Source organism: Apostichopus japonicus, chromosome 2 (genome assembly GCF_037975245.1).
Source record: "Apostichopus japonicus isolate 1M-3 chromosome 2, ASM3797524v1, whole genome shotgun sequence".
NCBI lineage: Eukaryota > Metazoa > Echinodermata > Holothuroidea > Aspidochirotida > Stichopodidae > Apostichopus > Apostichopus japonicus.
Genome location: NC_092562.1, coordinates 19,309,182 through 19,324,258, shown reverse-complemented (window position 1 = coordinate 19,324,258; position 15,077 = coordinate 19,309,182). Strand labels below are relative to the sequence as shown.

At 38.5% G+C, this 15,077-nt stretch overlaps 2 protein-coding genes across 5 annotated transcripts in view; both read left to right on the top strand.

Annotated features, from left to right (window-relative positions):
- The first annotated feature begins 7,297 nt into the window (after positions 1-7,297).
- Positions 7,298-11,839, top strand: LOC139981307 (uncharacterized). 3 transcript variants are annotated; one of them, XM_071993617.1, is made up of 2 exons: positions 7,298-7,562; positions 9,148-11,839. In XM_071993617.1, exon 2 carries the CDS (start codon positions 9,207-9,209, stop codon positions 10,692-10,694), a length of 1,488 nt encoding a protein of 495 aa, XP_071849718.1. In that variant the 5' UTR covers positions 7,298-7,562; positions 9,148-9,206; the 3' UTR covers positions 10,695-11,839. The 3 variants fall into 3 exon arrangements, with proteins under 3 accessions (XP_071849718.1, XP_071849707.1, XP_071849729.1); XM_071993606.1 differs by having other exon boundaries at positions 7,299-7,602; XM_071993628.1 differs by lacking the exon at positions 7,298-7,562 and adding an exon at positions 7,831-7,967.
- Positions 7,666-15,077, top strand: part of LOC139981246 (uncharacterized) — a 55,121-nt gene continuing 47,709 nt past the window's right edge. Inside the window, exon 1 of one of the 2 annotated variants that reach the window (XM_071993495.1) lies at positions 7,666-7,921. The gene's annotated coding sequence lies outside the window, so the exon portion shown is untranslated. Of the gene's footprint in view, positions 7,934-15,077 lie in introns of both variants that reach the window. The other variant, XM_071993487.1, reaches the window with a different exon arrangement.

Genomic DNA, 15,077 nt, shown 5'->3' with positions numbered 1-15,077 from the left:
AAATTGTGGATCCATCTCATACACACTTTCATAAATGGTCGAAAAAATGTGATATTCTAAATATATTGGCAATTACAATAATTCCTTTGGAATTAATCCAAATAACTGACAAATATCAACAGCAAAATACAGGAAAGAAGAAGAGATAGAAACAAGCTGAGAAAACTTTGAATATTTTTCTGTTTTTCGATTCAGAATGAGACACTTTAGGTAAAGTTGCTATAGGCAATGGTTGCTTTGTGGAGCAAACAGAACGACATATGTTATATGCAAGTGAGATATAGGATATGAATTTATTATAAAAAAAAATAAACAATGGATAGAGCCCATGAAAAATATTTGTGTAACTTAGATACACTGTTTTGATAATTTAGCCTTAAATCAAGTCAGAGCATTAAAGTATAAGTGAATTTATCAACAGTATTGCTTATATTTGAATGCTGATTATTCAATACCCCCTATTATGAAAATATATTAAATGGACAATTCTATTTGTCCCACACTTTTGCAAGCCATACGCAAAGCGCATCTTAAATTGATTGAAATTGTTCAAAACAAATATCCCCATGAAGACTGAGACACTGGGGATTTTCATGCAGCGATTGATTTTCTTCTTTGGATTAGTCTATAAATTACCGGGGCAAATGTCTAAGGAAGTTCGATCAAATACTGATTTTCTGTAAGCAGGCCGATAGTGAGAGTACAAAGTCTACAGTATGAGTACGAGTACAAAGTCCTGAGTACTAGTGCAACGTCATGAGTACAAGTATGGCAAAATGTACCTCGAATACGAATACAGACTCAAGTACTACAAGTTCTTCTGTAAGCATCCCACAGTAACTATAGAATATGCCTGCCGCACAAGCTTCTCTGTTATTTGCACAGTACAGATTACTCATCAAGAGTCAAAATAAAAACTTTCCGAAAAACACAAAGGTTTAAAACTGGCTCATTTTCTTATATGTCAACTGAATGTAACAAACCAACACGGAATGGCTTGATAATATACAGTTCTCTTGGTAAAGAGAGGGTTATCCATATATCTGTGAATATTACAAAATTAGCCCAAAGATACCGACCCAGTGCCTACTTCAGCTTTACAAGAAAACTTAGCATACTGTACAGGTTTAATTTCATCGGTACAAAGGTTTCTCTAAAATACAAACCGATTCAAATTTTCAACAAAATATCATATAAATTGATTATCTGAAGATTTTGAGAAATAATGTGGTGAAATGAAAGAGATGTCTCTAAATAGCTGAGACCTGTATCAGTGATTGAGGACAGCCGATGACAACTTATCAACGTCTGTAGTAATATTCGCAAGGCCTTTACATAAACCTATCGAATTTCCTCTGATACAAGAAATAGCTCAGGAAAAAATTCATACCGACGACATATTATTTTTGTTTCCTTTTACAAAGAATAACTTGACACAGATGTGAGAAATGGCTTTATGGTAATACTCATCACAAAACTTGGAAGAGAAATAGAAACATTAATTCATATATTTATTTACTGACTGTACAGGCGCAAACTGATGCATACCAAGTAGCATTGCAACGGATTCTCTACGAATTAAAATGATATAATTCAACTGATATTTAGTCTTCACAAAATGAGGAGTGGGACTTTTCCCCGCAAGCCCTGATAATGAACTTATGTACCCAAAACAACTATTGAACTATTGATTTGAAATGTATCTAAAACACTAGGACTTTCAAGTTTCAACCCCCTCAACCCTACTGCCCTCCCTACCCTCCTCCTCCAAGAACAAAACATTGATGTCTTTAGGAATAGACTGGGTAAATCATGAGCGATGGCTGATTCTACCATCAAATAAAACACCCCTAACCTGCGCCTACCCTGCCCCTACCCTACCATACCCCTACCCTACCCCTACCCTACCATACCCCTACCATACCCACCCTATCCACCCTACCCACCCCTACCATACCACGCCTTCTTCTATCTCCCTATCCATAATATTATAGGAGTATAATGTAATTTAGCCAGAAGAGTAAGATAACAATCTCTGGCACAAGTTTTGGAATACTTATACTTTGTAAAACAAACCAATTTTTTTATCCACTGCAATATTGGTTCGTAGAGATAAATGAATACTGGCTATTAAAACAAATATCTGATATTGAGTAGACTGTGCAAACGAGCAAAATATTTTCAATGTAGAGAAATCAAATGTGCAAAACTTTTTCAATGATCCCCCCGTCCTACGTTGGTTGTCATATTTGTTCTATTTTTCCTTCTTCGGTATCTTTTTCTAGGATCTTCATCTGCTTATTGTCCACAGAATGGCACAGACGGAAACTAAACCTCAATGGGAGTGAGCCCCCCCCCCCCAATCTGCACAGAATCCTTCACCCCCTCCCGCCAAAATGAAATCTCCACTGAATCCTTCACCCCTCCTCAAATAAAATCTGCACTGAATCCTTCACCCCACTTTCCCCTAATAAAATCTGCAAAAAATTAATAGCAATCGATAATTTACTATTGGTTCACAACAAGCCTCTAACCAGAGTTTTGGTACGTACTTGTAGCACACTATAGGTTCAGAAGAGGGGGTGGGTGAACCTGAATTCCCGGCCCCACAAACTTACCTTTCAAAACTTGGAGTGGGGAACCAGACCCCCAGTACCCCCATTTCACTATTCGAAAAGGTCAACTTGATTAATGCTGAAGGTAATTATTCAGACTTAATTTATCATATCTATATATGCCTCGGAATACACCATTTCACGTCTAAACTTTGATTTTGTTTCAGGGGGAGGACCTAGGCTGGTGACCGATTCTCATTATACTGAAGTCGCATTCAATGGCCCGGCCAATACTTGAACCTCTGAAACTCGAAATTTGCCAACCCCCCCCTCCCCTCCCTCATCCTTTGTCTTTGGAATCATGTGCATATGCAACTAACCTATTTGTTTATCGGGAATGCTCAGTAACTATGCAAATCTTTAATAAAATGTCATATCAGGTTTTACGCGGATGAGTGACAATAACATAAAATTGCCTTTTCTTGCTGTCAGTCCCATCCATTGTTTGTTAATAGTCATCGATACATTTTCCTCAAGTAACAGGGGTGGGGTACGTCGATTTGTTGCAGTTATGAGCAGCCGGAGGGGTCGATCATTACAATTCCTCAACAGTCTTCGACCTGCAAAGCGCCCTCAATAACACGTCATTCAAAATGTATCATACATGCTACACTGTGAAAGCTAATCGTTCTTACGCCATTTTTCAACCAGTATTCCGATTAACTTCCTCCTTTCTTTCATTGATAGATAAATCTATCTTGTTAACATCAAATTTAAGTCGTGATTAACACTATTTAGGGTTTTTTTCATTTAAAGAGAAAGACCATATTGACTTTTTTAGTCTCTTTCCGCCTTTATAATTTCAGAGTGTATAATAATCCGTTCATCAATTTGGGGTCTTTCTTTTCCAAGGCCCTTTCATACAAAAATCAATACTTCCTTTCGGTTACCTCACAAGACAACATTCTCTCTCTCTTGATATAAAATTCAAGTTGATTGGACAACCTTCAGGCTCGTTAATGTCAGTCTCCAATGAAAGGCCTTGTGAGATTTGCAGTCTTCAGGCTACCGTTCCATCGTGCTATCTTTGTACACAATTGTATTGGCAATTCTTTTTACAAATTTTTGACTAATTTTACCAGATACCAAGCACGCAAATCAATTTTTATTGGGGGGAGTTACTTTTTTAATTGTTCTAAATAGTTTAAAATGGAAGTGTGAATTACCATAAATTTAAAAGCAATCTATACTATGAATCCATTTGCAGATTTGGTACCAAAGTAGTTTGTACCTGTGATTCGAGTTTAACTCTTTTCAATGATAGCCCAGCAAACTAAACACCTGAGCAGCTGTGGAATAGGCCACGACGGTGTTTCGATCATTCACTCGTAATTTAAATGATCGACTTGTTTATAAGCACATCAGAAGTAAAGGATAGGCCTAACAGTCAAGATGTGAAAAATATACAAACATAAAATAACTTGAAAACATGATATTTGTCAACTTGTCAACTTGTTACACACACCAAAACAACCAGAAATAAAAAAGAAGGAACTGTACAGAAATTCACGAAAATATCGAGAGGCCGTGTTACGCTGAAAAAGTGGTATTTCTTGCGGTATCAAACTGAAGGACGACCGGGAACATAATAGTTCAGGGACGCCCTGCAGTCCCAGGTAATGGGGAAAAAGGTAAAAAAAGTTTAACAAACTCACACCAGGAGAAAATGAAATGAAGAAAAGAATGGCGAGATAAGCATTACTACTGAAGCCTGTCATTAATTTTGAGAGACACAAATTAATATGCACTCAAACGCTTAATAACACGAAAAAAAGAAGCGATAGGTAATTTCTACATCTCTTTGATGCAAGGACTGGAAGGACATCCAAGTGTGTAGGATATATATTACATGGCTTTGTCCAGCTTGATGAAACGTTAACACAAAACCCAAAATGGAGCTTAAATAATGACTTTAGGCATGACATTAATTTGAATAAGTTTTAGACCATTAAAAACAACTACTCTCAGTCCAGGTTGTGCTTGTATAAACCCTTAATGGGGTGGGGGAGGGAGGAATGACCTTATAAACAAAGTTTGTCAGTTAGCGTGACCGAGTTCGTCAGACTGCGACGTCAGACGTGTTTAATAATAGGCCTATGTTACAAATTTATCACTGACTAGTAGTGTTGAATGTCATGCAAGGATCTTCTGAAGTTGAAAAGGAAACGGTTTTGGTTGAGTCATTAGAATTGATAAAACAATGGATTAATATAATCATTATAGCCTGCAACGACGAGCTGACGTAATCATCATTTAAGCCTTAAAGGCGCTTTCCAGATATTAAAAATACTTTAAAAGTGATTACCTTGGAAACCTGATTGACTAAATAAACAATATATTGTCCTAAAGTTTTTGTAATTGTTTGTTACTATTAACATACCGAGACTAAAATTCTGCGTTAAGTATACAAATACTTATTGAGTGTTCTAACTTGGCTTCTACATTGAGCCAGGGAGTTATTATGGAAACTCCCTGATTGAATACAATGTAAATTCAATGTATGTTGTATTTATTGTCGAGTTGGGGAAAACTTTGCTACGTTATTTCATTGCTTTATCGTACTACAAATAATATCATATCATTATCTTACTAACAATGAGAATGCAATGTTGAGAGATGCAATGGCAAACGCTATTCAATTAATACAGACCTACAATATGCGATTATTCAAACGACCGAAAGATGTCAAGCTTAGCAAATAAAAGTTTGGAAAATTAACTGTAAGGTGAAGTATATTCAAGTGACAATGACAATGAAACATTTCATTTCCATCATAAACAGTAAGTACAGGTACAAAATAATGCAAGGATAAAACTGTATAAAGGTGAACAATATATTTGTACAGCCTACATATACATAAACGTTAATACAACATAACCAATGCATGGAAAGAGAGAAAAAGTACGAGTTGCTTCGAGGTTTTTATATCTGTGTATTGGGGGAGGGGGTCTATTGGGGTGGTGAGCGGTAATTGGAAAAAAATCAATAAGTAAACGTAAGTAAAGTAAAACGCTTAATTATTAAGCGGCCACAAGGGTCATAAAAAGAAATGTAATGGAACAACAAACAAACAAACTTCACAGAACGAGGATTTAGTAATCTGAAGTCAGTCAAATGAACTGTAGAATGAAACATAGCGAACGGAGAGAAACCGAGTTGGAACTTAAAACAAACAGAAAACAGGAAGAGTAACGAAAAACAAATCTAAGAAACGACATAACTTAGCGAACAGGATCTAAAAACTGCAAGGAAGAAATTTAAGGTAAACCCTTTCCTTGAATGAAGTTGAATGCTCAAGGTTTAGTCATTGCCTTTCATTTGCACAGTCTTTGTTCACTTTAAGAAACTCATGACATTTATATTTTAGATATATAATCATTTTGATTTGCCCCAGAGATCACAGAGCGCGGTTGAGTGAGCAAAATGTCAATAGTTCATGTGACGGATCACTGAGCGGTCACTGCATGCGAAAATGTCAAGAGCTGCGAATATCTTTTTCCAATTTCATGCGTTAATATTTATTTATTTGGCTCTGCTTTGTTTCAAACTGACCACGTTATTCCGAACTTGTCATCACAATGTTCAAACTATACTTCCCTAACCAGATAATACAAATGACCAACTTTAAAATAAATGTTCGAAAGTTACTAGCAGATTAATTTGACCAACAAATGTCCTGTGGATAAACTTTCCAAAAGAAGTTTCATACTCTAAAAAGCTTTTTCTTAGAAAGTTAGTTTTCAGAAGCTCAAGTTCATATGGAAAGATATTCCCCGGACTACGTGAGAAGGCGACCTAAGAAGCTGTTAAACCGATTTCATCAGATGTAGGAATGAGTTCTTTTAATAAGTTCTTTTCAATGAACCCATATTTAGGGATGATTAGATATAAGAGAATCATGTAATGGTGTGAGCGTTACTATTAGAATATTGTGCCTGCCCGATACATTTTCTGCATGCATTACCGGGAATGATGTAGTGTACACAGAGGAAGGAAGAATAGTGTTTTCCGCAGAGGACGCCTATACGCGATCGGTGTCGACGACATAAACAATGGAATGTCAAGATATATGGGTAAGACAACAATATCCACTATCGTACATAGCACGCAAACATGCGCTTGCTGGTTACCCATATTTTGAATAAATATTTTACTTTACAGAGCAAAGGTGATCTTTGGGTGGCATACATCAATCCGCCCGAACGTTCTCCTATCTCAGGTAAAGTGTCAAAGTGCAGCAGGAGAACACATTTTGGATATGTTATTGCAAGGCTTATTTTTTGATAGTTCCAGGTATAAGTTAAGCCGGGCCTTACACTAGTAACTCTAAACCGAGCATACACGTGAAAGTCTTCATAAATAGTCTTCAAATGCGGATATTTGCTTATAAGTTCCTTTTTCTTAACTTTTGGTATATAAACTCAACGATGAGTACAACTATAACTTTGGATGTTTAAAATACATGAGCATAATTGCTGATTATAAATGTAAATTACGGAGCCCTCTATTCTACGTCCGTGTAGGCTTCGGGAGACAAACTTAAACTCCCCGATTCTAGAATAACTGGTGCAATACCTGGGTCAATTGAGGCAATTTAAGACCCCTTTAGGCCTCACGGGAACAGCATACGAAAATTATTTTGTACTGAGTAAAGAGGTCAGTTCAAAATTTACAAAACTTCCGGCTCTCATAGCAAAAAATCTGCAGTGTCATGTGTAATGTATTGAGATTGCTATCATAATGTAATTCACGTAAAAGTAGAGAGCGACCTCTTTCAGGCCAGCAATAAACATGGCGACCGACCTCCGAAAAGATCCGACTCTGTTTATATCTATGTAAATAACATATACGTAAACAGCAACAGTTACAGCATGATACGGCAAATTGATTGTGCCACGAATGGCTAACCAACTAGTCAGCTATCCGGTGATGAGAAGCGTTTAGGCAGTGAGTACTTCTCTGTATAACTAGAGACCACATTTAGTGTGTAAGTCAATAAAAACATTTGTATTTATATATGCTACTTTTGAACTTCCAAGTGTATTGAGGATACGGTATATCTATTTCACATATATTAGTACACCCAAACTTAGTCTATCATGACAAACTATCCACAGACGTGCATTGCGTGACAACCCAGGTTATGGGAGTCACATGTGTTTCATTTCTCGGAGCATCTGGAAAATTACATTGGCAATTTGCCACTTTCTGTCACTCTATATCTCTATTCACTCATGCAATATATTATATAGGCAGTCATACGTTGAGGAAAAACGGCATATGCTGATCAGAAGATTATAAAGAAGGTTGGTGCTTTTGTTAGAGATCACGAGGAAAAGAACATCATCATTGGTACGATTAGTTCTTGAATCAGCCGTTCTATATCTATATACAGCTGCCGCTGAGGTATAGGCTGCCCAAGTATCACAGTCATTTAGCTGAAAATCAAGTTAGGCATTTGATGTCATGTAGTTATGATAGGGGAGAGGTTTTAAAATATGGAAATCATATAGGGCCATTTAGATTGGACATTTTGTACAGTTCTATCAAAATGTTGTAATGTTGTTTTAAATGACATTACTTATGCGAAGAATGATGGATTAGTTTTGATCTTATTGCTCACATTAGTTGCATTAATTGGATTCCCTATTTAACGTCGAACATGCAGAGGACTATACAGTTTCGCAACGTGGCTAGCACAATGGTTGGTTTATATCTGATGCTATGTCTATGTATGTATATATAATTCAACACTACCAGCTAAAGATAGTTAAGTTTTATTGACTATAGTTAATGGTCATTACTATTCTCACTTAGATATACTCTGAAAACTCAGTATAGCTCTACACGCAAAAATAAAACGTATGCATTTCTTTTATTCAATGATATATTGATTGATTTGTTGTCATTCATTTTTTCATTCCTTGCCGAAGGCGAAAGGAATCTTTGCGATGATGATGGTTGTGTATGGCACCTTGGTTTGCAAACATGATAACTCAAGAACTGTACAGTGGGTGAACTCCAATTAGATACGTGGATGCACCTTTTAAGTAGAAGAGTCCTATTGTTTTCTGTGGAAGACAAAGGTCATTTGTGATTTGTATTCTTTGCCTGTGGATATAACTAAGCAAGTACAAGCACAAAACCTTATTTGAGTTGACCAGAGGTCACATTTTGAAAACCTTGTATACACGATCAAAATTAAAGCTTGGGTTTTAATGCAAACTGTTTGAAATCGGTTGGACAGATATTGACTGAACTACTTCGATGCAATGTCCTGAAGTCCAAACTGTTCGTGAAGGGCTTTGGTATGCTAGTGTCGCCCAAGTCTTGCATACACAACCTTCTCCAAAAGTTTTGAGATGAAGGACTGGTTGAACACTGGCCAGAAATACTTCAGCACTTCTGTGGCTAGACCATTTTGAATGGGTTATGCATATATGTTCGTATTTCTATTCATATTTTATAAAATACGGGGATAAATAATAATTTGTTAAACCCTTTCTCTTTCTTTTCCTGAACTCTTTCACAGATTGTGACGTAACTGAGTACAGTTTTATCAAGTGAGAGTTAACGATCATCATCAGCAACATGGCTACCTGGAACTCTTTAATAGAAGACCTGGCAGAAAACTTCTTCAAGTGCTCTGTTTGTTTGGATCAATTTAATGAGCCGAAACTGTTACCATGTCTTCATCGATACTGTAACGATTGCCTGAGAAAAGTTATTCAGGCCAGCCATGATGGGACAATTGAATGTCCACTTTGTAAACAGCGATGTTGTATACCAGAGGATGGATTGGACGGCTTTAAGACTGATTTTCATATGAAGAGTATGCTCGAGTTCATAGAATTGCGTAAATCATTCGAAAAGAAAGGTTTGAAGCAGTGTGTGAGCTGTTCAAAGGATGTGGTATGTTCCGCCTACTGTTTTAAATGTAGAGATTTTTTATGCGACGAATGTTACAAGGTTCATATCAGTAATAAAATGTTTACTGATCACCAACCAAGCACTCTGAAATTGGAAAATATGGCAGCTAAGAATCTGACCATGGAGGAAATAGCTGCAATGACGGAAGATCCCAGGTGCCATTTTCATATCAAAGAACCAGCCAAATTGTGCTGTGGTATATGCCAAAATGAACCGGTTTGCTTTATCTGCACTTACAGTCAACACAAAGGTCATGATCTCATAGATGTGACTCATCTAGCCAAGAAGGAAAGGACATTACTGAATCAGAACCTCGCGGAACTAAGCAAGCATAAAAATAAACTATATACGTTATCCGAGAAGGTTCAAATGGCGCTAGTAAAATTGAATGAGAATGCTATAAAAAAAACATTGTTGTTGACGAGTCAACACAAGGAACAGGCAAAGAAAATAAAGGATAAACTTGCTGAATGTAATGATGAATGTGACAAAGGAGCTGCTGACATAGAAAAAAGAAGAGGATGTGAAAAACGTGAAGTAACTGTTAAACATGAAGAGGAAATGAACCGATTGATCATGAAATATGAAGAAAATATGAAAAGTACCGATGTCAAATATGACCAGGAGTTGGAAGAATTTAAGGACAATTGTAAGGAAACAGAGGGTGAATTCTTTAATAAACTCGGGGAGTTAGATAGTAATTTCAAGACCTTGACAACAACTAAAGATATTCTCACAAGTCAAAACAAAACCAAATGTGAAGAAATACTAAATAAATGTAAGCAACTTATGAAACGGTTCGAAAACTTATCAGCAACGTGTTCTACCATTCTTGCATGTAATGACGATTGGACAGACGCACAGTGTGTCCCATACATAAGAGCAGCCAGTGAACCTATGATCGAAGAAATGAAACAAGAATATCCAGAGTTAGAATCTTTATCTGATTTTGTCATCGGTGATATAACAAAAGTTATATATGATGAAGTTGTAATTACAGAAAGCGCAGAGTCTGTTGTTGATGTTGCGGGAATCAAAGCTAAAGAATACAGGATCAACGGTATGACAAGTAGTAGCGATGGTAATATCGTTATGACTGGTAGGGCATTAAAAGAGGAATCACACATCACTGTCATTAACATGAAATGAGAAATATTAAATCAGAACGTTTTCATTAGAAATAAGAGATATGGGATGCCGGCATGTCGTTTCTGTTGTACTTTGCCGGGGTTCAATGTCATTACAGTTTGCATACCGGATGAAATCGGTCTTTATTATATTTCTGACTCTTCTTACCAAAAGAAGAACATCAGTGATATGGTTCAGACGTGGCCAGAGGGTAGGTATGTGCGTTCTGTTACCACGAATCCCGCCAAGAATGAAATCATTGTTGGTACTAACAGCAGAGAAGTGTATGTATTTGATTATCAGCTGAATTACAGTCACATCATCGTACTACCTGATGTAATCAGTGTAGCAAGTGATATCACTGTCCATGACGGTAATCTTCTGATCTGTGACTCTGCTGGTAGTTCCTCATATGCAGTTACCATGGTGACTTCAGGGAGTAAGGTGGTGTATCAATTCACCAAACCAAATCTAAGTAGAGCTGACGTTGGACCTCACCGTGCGTGCATAGGCAAGGGAGGGTTCATCTACATGTCATGGGATGCTAGTGGGCAGAACACTGTGCTAACACAATACAGTCGAGATGGTCGGCAATTACTAACAACAATGTCAGTTGAAGACGAGGCATGGGCCATTACCACATCCGTAGTAGATGGTGAGGAGAAACTCATGATAGCAACCTTAAGGTCGGGGAAGGTGTATATATACGGACTAGTACCTGCATAGCGCTTTATAGAAAATACATATTGAAACAAAATGATATCGCGAGTTACGAGACACAGATTTGGTTGTTATCGTTGCTGTATTTGCTTGACTGAAGTTTTACACACATAGGAAAATATAACAATCCTAATTTCTAAGAGTTATCGTTAATGCATTAATAATTGGCAATAATTAATTTCTACTAAGTTCTTCATATCTTGATATATCCATTACAAAGACTGTCTTCCTATATAGGGATTAATTTATGTTAATATCAGTATGTCCATTCATTATGAAAATATACTTTTACAACAGCCTAACACATTTTCTAGACAAGGTTGGCGTAGTATTCCTTGGCTTCGTGATACAATGTGATATATATTATTACAGATAATTTCTGGATTTCAACTCTTTCTTTATAATGTTCCTCCATCTAAAATAGCTTCTAATGGCAATATGATGATATGTATGATGATATATATATATATATATATATATATATATATATATATAAATGAAAATCGTAATTAGTTGGAAAATCAAGAACAGTAAAAAAACTTTTAGCCTCCACCGGGATTCGAACCACGGGCCTTCAGCTCTGTACGCGCGCACCCTACCCACTAGGCTATGGACGCTGATTGTATGTCCAGAGGTTCGAAACCGGTAAGGAAGGTCGTAATTCCACTGTAGGCGTTTGTCACCTGTATCGAACAATAATAGTTCTGTTTTTGGTGACATATTTTGCCTTACTCTAGAGATCAAACATGATGCTAACCAACTCGAAATCATTTGTGATTCCTAAAGCCGGATCTCGAAAGAGATACTTTGAACAGACTTTATGTTAATGCAATGGAGGTAAACGACAAAGGCAAATGAATATATATCAATGAAAATCGTAATGAGTTGGAAAATCAAGAACAGTGACTAAAAACTTTCAGCCTCCTCCGGGATTCGAACCACGGGCCTTCAGCTCTGTACGCGGACACCCTAACCACTAGGCTATGGACGCTGATTGTATGTCCAGAGGTTCGAAACCGGTAAGGAAGGTCGTAATTCCACTGTAGGCGTTTGTCACCTGTATCGAACAATAATAGTTCTGTTTTTGGTGACATATTTTGCCTTACTCTAGAGATCAAACATGAGGCTAACCAACTCGAAATCATTTGTGATTCCTAAAGCCGGATCTCGAAAGAGATACTTTGAACAGACTTTATGTTAATGCAATAGAGGTAAACGACAAAGGAAAATGAATATATATAAATGAAAATCGTAATGAGTTGGAAAATCAAGAACAGTGAAAAAACTTTTCCTCCCATCATCCGATTTACGTTTGGTGTCCCTTGATTGATGTTTGGTGGTTTTGATGTCGCTCTTCCGCTCGTCCCCCCCCCCTGCCTTCCTCCACACCTCTGCTCGTGTTTTAGAGTATCGGCCTTCCTAGGAGACCGGAACTCGTGACAGCACTTGCACTCAAACATCGTCCGCTCATGTTCCGACTCGGCATAGTCTCGTAGCAGTCTCGTCTTCGAATCGTCTAGCGCACTCTCCACACTTATATTCTACGTGAAATAAAGGTTTGCCTCCACTAATTTTTCTAAAATGGAAGAGAAAACAAAGAGCGTCTGAGCATCAGATTTAAGAGCACGATAAAAAAAAATAGTAAACATGAAGAGGACAGAAAGCACATCGATTTCGGTTTCACACATACAAAACAAAAACACCATGATTGTTCGTGAGTTCACTTCCCTTTATTTACAAGTTAACAATGTGATTTCTCATTATCTAAGTGAAGCCGTATCTCTGTGGTTCCCTGCGCTTTCTTCTAGGGCGTCTGGAATTTCGTAACCTTGGTTCACGGCTCTCTCCATTCTTTTCGTCGATGCCTTTTTCCGGGGACTTTCCTATACGCCTCTTGGAACCATCGTTTCTTACATACTCGCGGGTACCTGGTTCTTCATTCCTTGTAATGGGGGTTGAATCAACCTTTTTCACACCTAGGTCATCTTGTTGCGGCGTTCTGTAAGATGCAAGGAATGGCTTAACCCATGATGGTACGTCTCCCACATATTTACGCAGTCGATTGTAGTGCACTAGCTTTGGCTTTTTATGTGGACCCATAGTCACCCTGAATAACGCATCGTTAATCCTTATTAGGACAATGCCTGGGCCCTGCCATGGTCGGTGGAACTTCGAGGTTGACCCCTTCTTAACAGCGGGTGTGTATAGCAAAATTAGATCTCCCTTGTTGCAAGTCTGATCGGACGCTTTGCGATCAACCCTTGATGACTGCCTGTTCGCCGCAAGTTTCAGTCGTTCTCGAACTTGTTTATGTGTCCCTCTAATCTTCTCCTCCAGCATTCGATATAGGCGGGATAAGACTTTTCTTTTCTTTGATACTCGGACGGCACAAGAACGTCCACAGGGGTTCTCAATATTCTCCCATACATAATCTCTGCCGGGGAGAAGCCAGTGGATTCATGGATAGCGGTGTTATAGGCAATGGAAAGATAGGGTAGCCAAGTGTCCCAGTCCTTCTGACTCGAGGAGACCACTGCGGATAACATGCTTTCAAGAGTACGGTTGAAGCGTTCAATCATCCCGTCTGACTGTGGGTGGTATGCAGTGGTCTTTGTTTTCCGGATCTGAAGTAATCCACACATCTGTTGGAATACTTCTGCTTCAAATTGTCTCCCTTGGTCAGAGTGGAGTTCGTCAGGTATACCGAATTTGCAAATAAACAGTTCCACTAAAGCCTTCGCTATTGTGGTGGACTCTTGGTTAGGGATTGGTATGGCTTCCGTCCATTTTGAGAAACAGTCCCCAATGACTAAGATGTACTTATTGCCTCTCGGTGTTAGCGGTAAAGGACCAAGTATGTCTAGAGCAACCCTCTGTAAGGGCTCACCTGAAAGGTACTGCCTCAACTTGGATTTTCCCTTGTTGCGTGATCCTCGTTTGGTAATGCAAATTTTACATTTTTTGCACCATTTCTCTACATCCCGTGCAACACCACTGCAATACGCTTTCTCCTTAATTCTTCCGATCGTTTTCTTTACCGTCATGTGTCCAGAAAGAGGGTGGAAATGGGCGGCGTCCCACAATTCCCGTTTGAGTTGCTCCGGAACTACAAGCTGTAAGGATACCTTATCACCAAGGGGAGACTCGAACCTTCGGTAAAGCAATCTATTCTCCAGGATTAGACTATCCCACTGTGACCAGTAATTATGCAGAGTTCGGCTGCCCCCTAACATGGTTTCCCACGGTGGTCGTTTACTCAACGCTTTGGCCTCCAAGAGAGGGCGAATATCTGGATCCGCTTCCTGTAATCTTCTCAGTTCTTCGAGGGATCTCCCGATGACCAAACATTCCCCAGAAGAAAATGGGGTTGCATTCTCATTGTCTCCGTTGGTGACGGTGTAACATGTCATGGTCGCAACTTCCTCATCTGCCCCACCTTTCTGGAATGATTTTGCGGCCCTTTCCATATCGTGTTCTTCTTCTCGTTCGCAATGCCTACAGCCTTCACAAGGTCGACGGGACAAGCTGTCGGCGTTGCTGTGGATTCTTCCAGATCTGTGTTCTATGGAGAAATCGTAAGCCCCGAGTGTCTCTAACCAGCGGGCTATCTGCCCCTCTGGGTTGCGAAAATTAAACAACCACCGGAGGGCACCATGATCCGTCCTGACAAGGAACTTCCTCCCG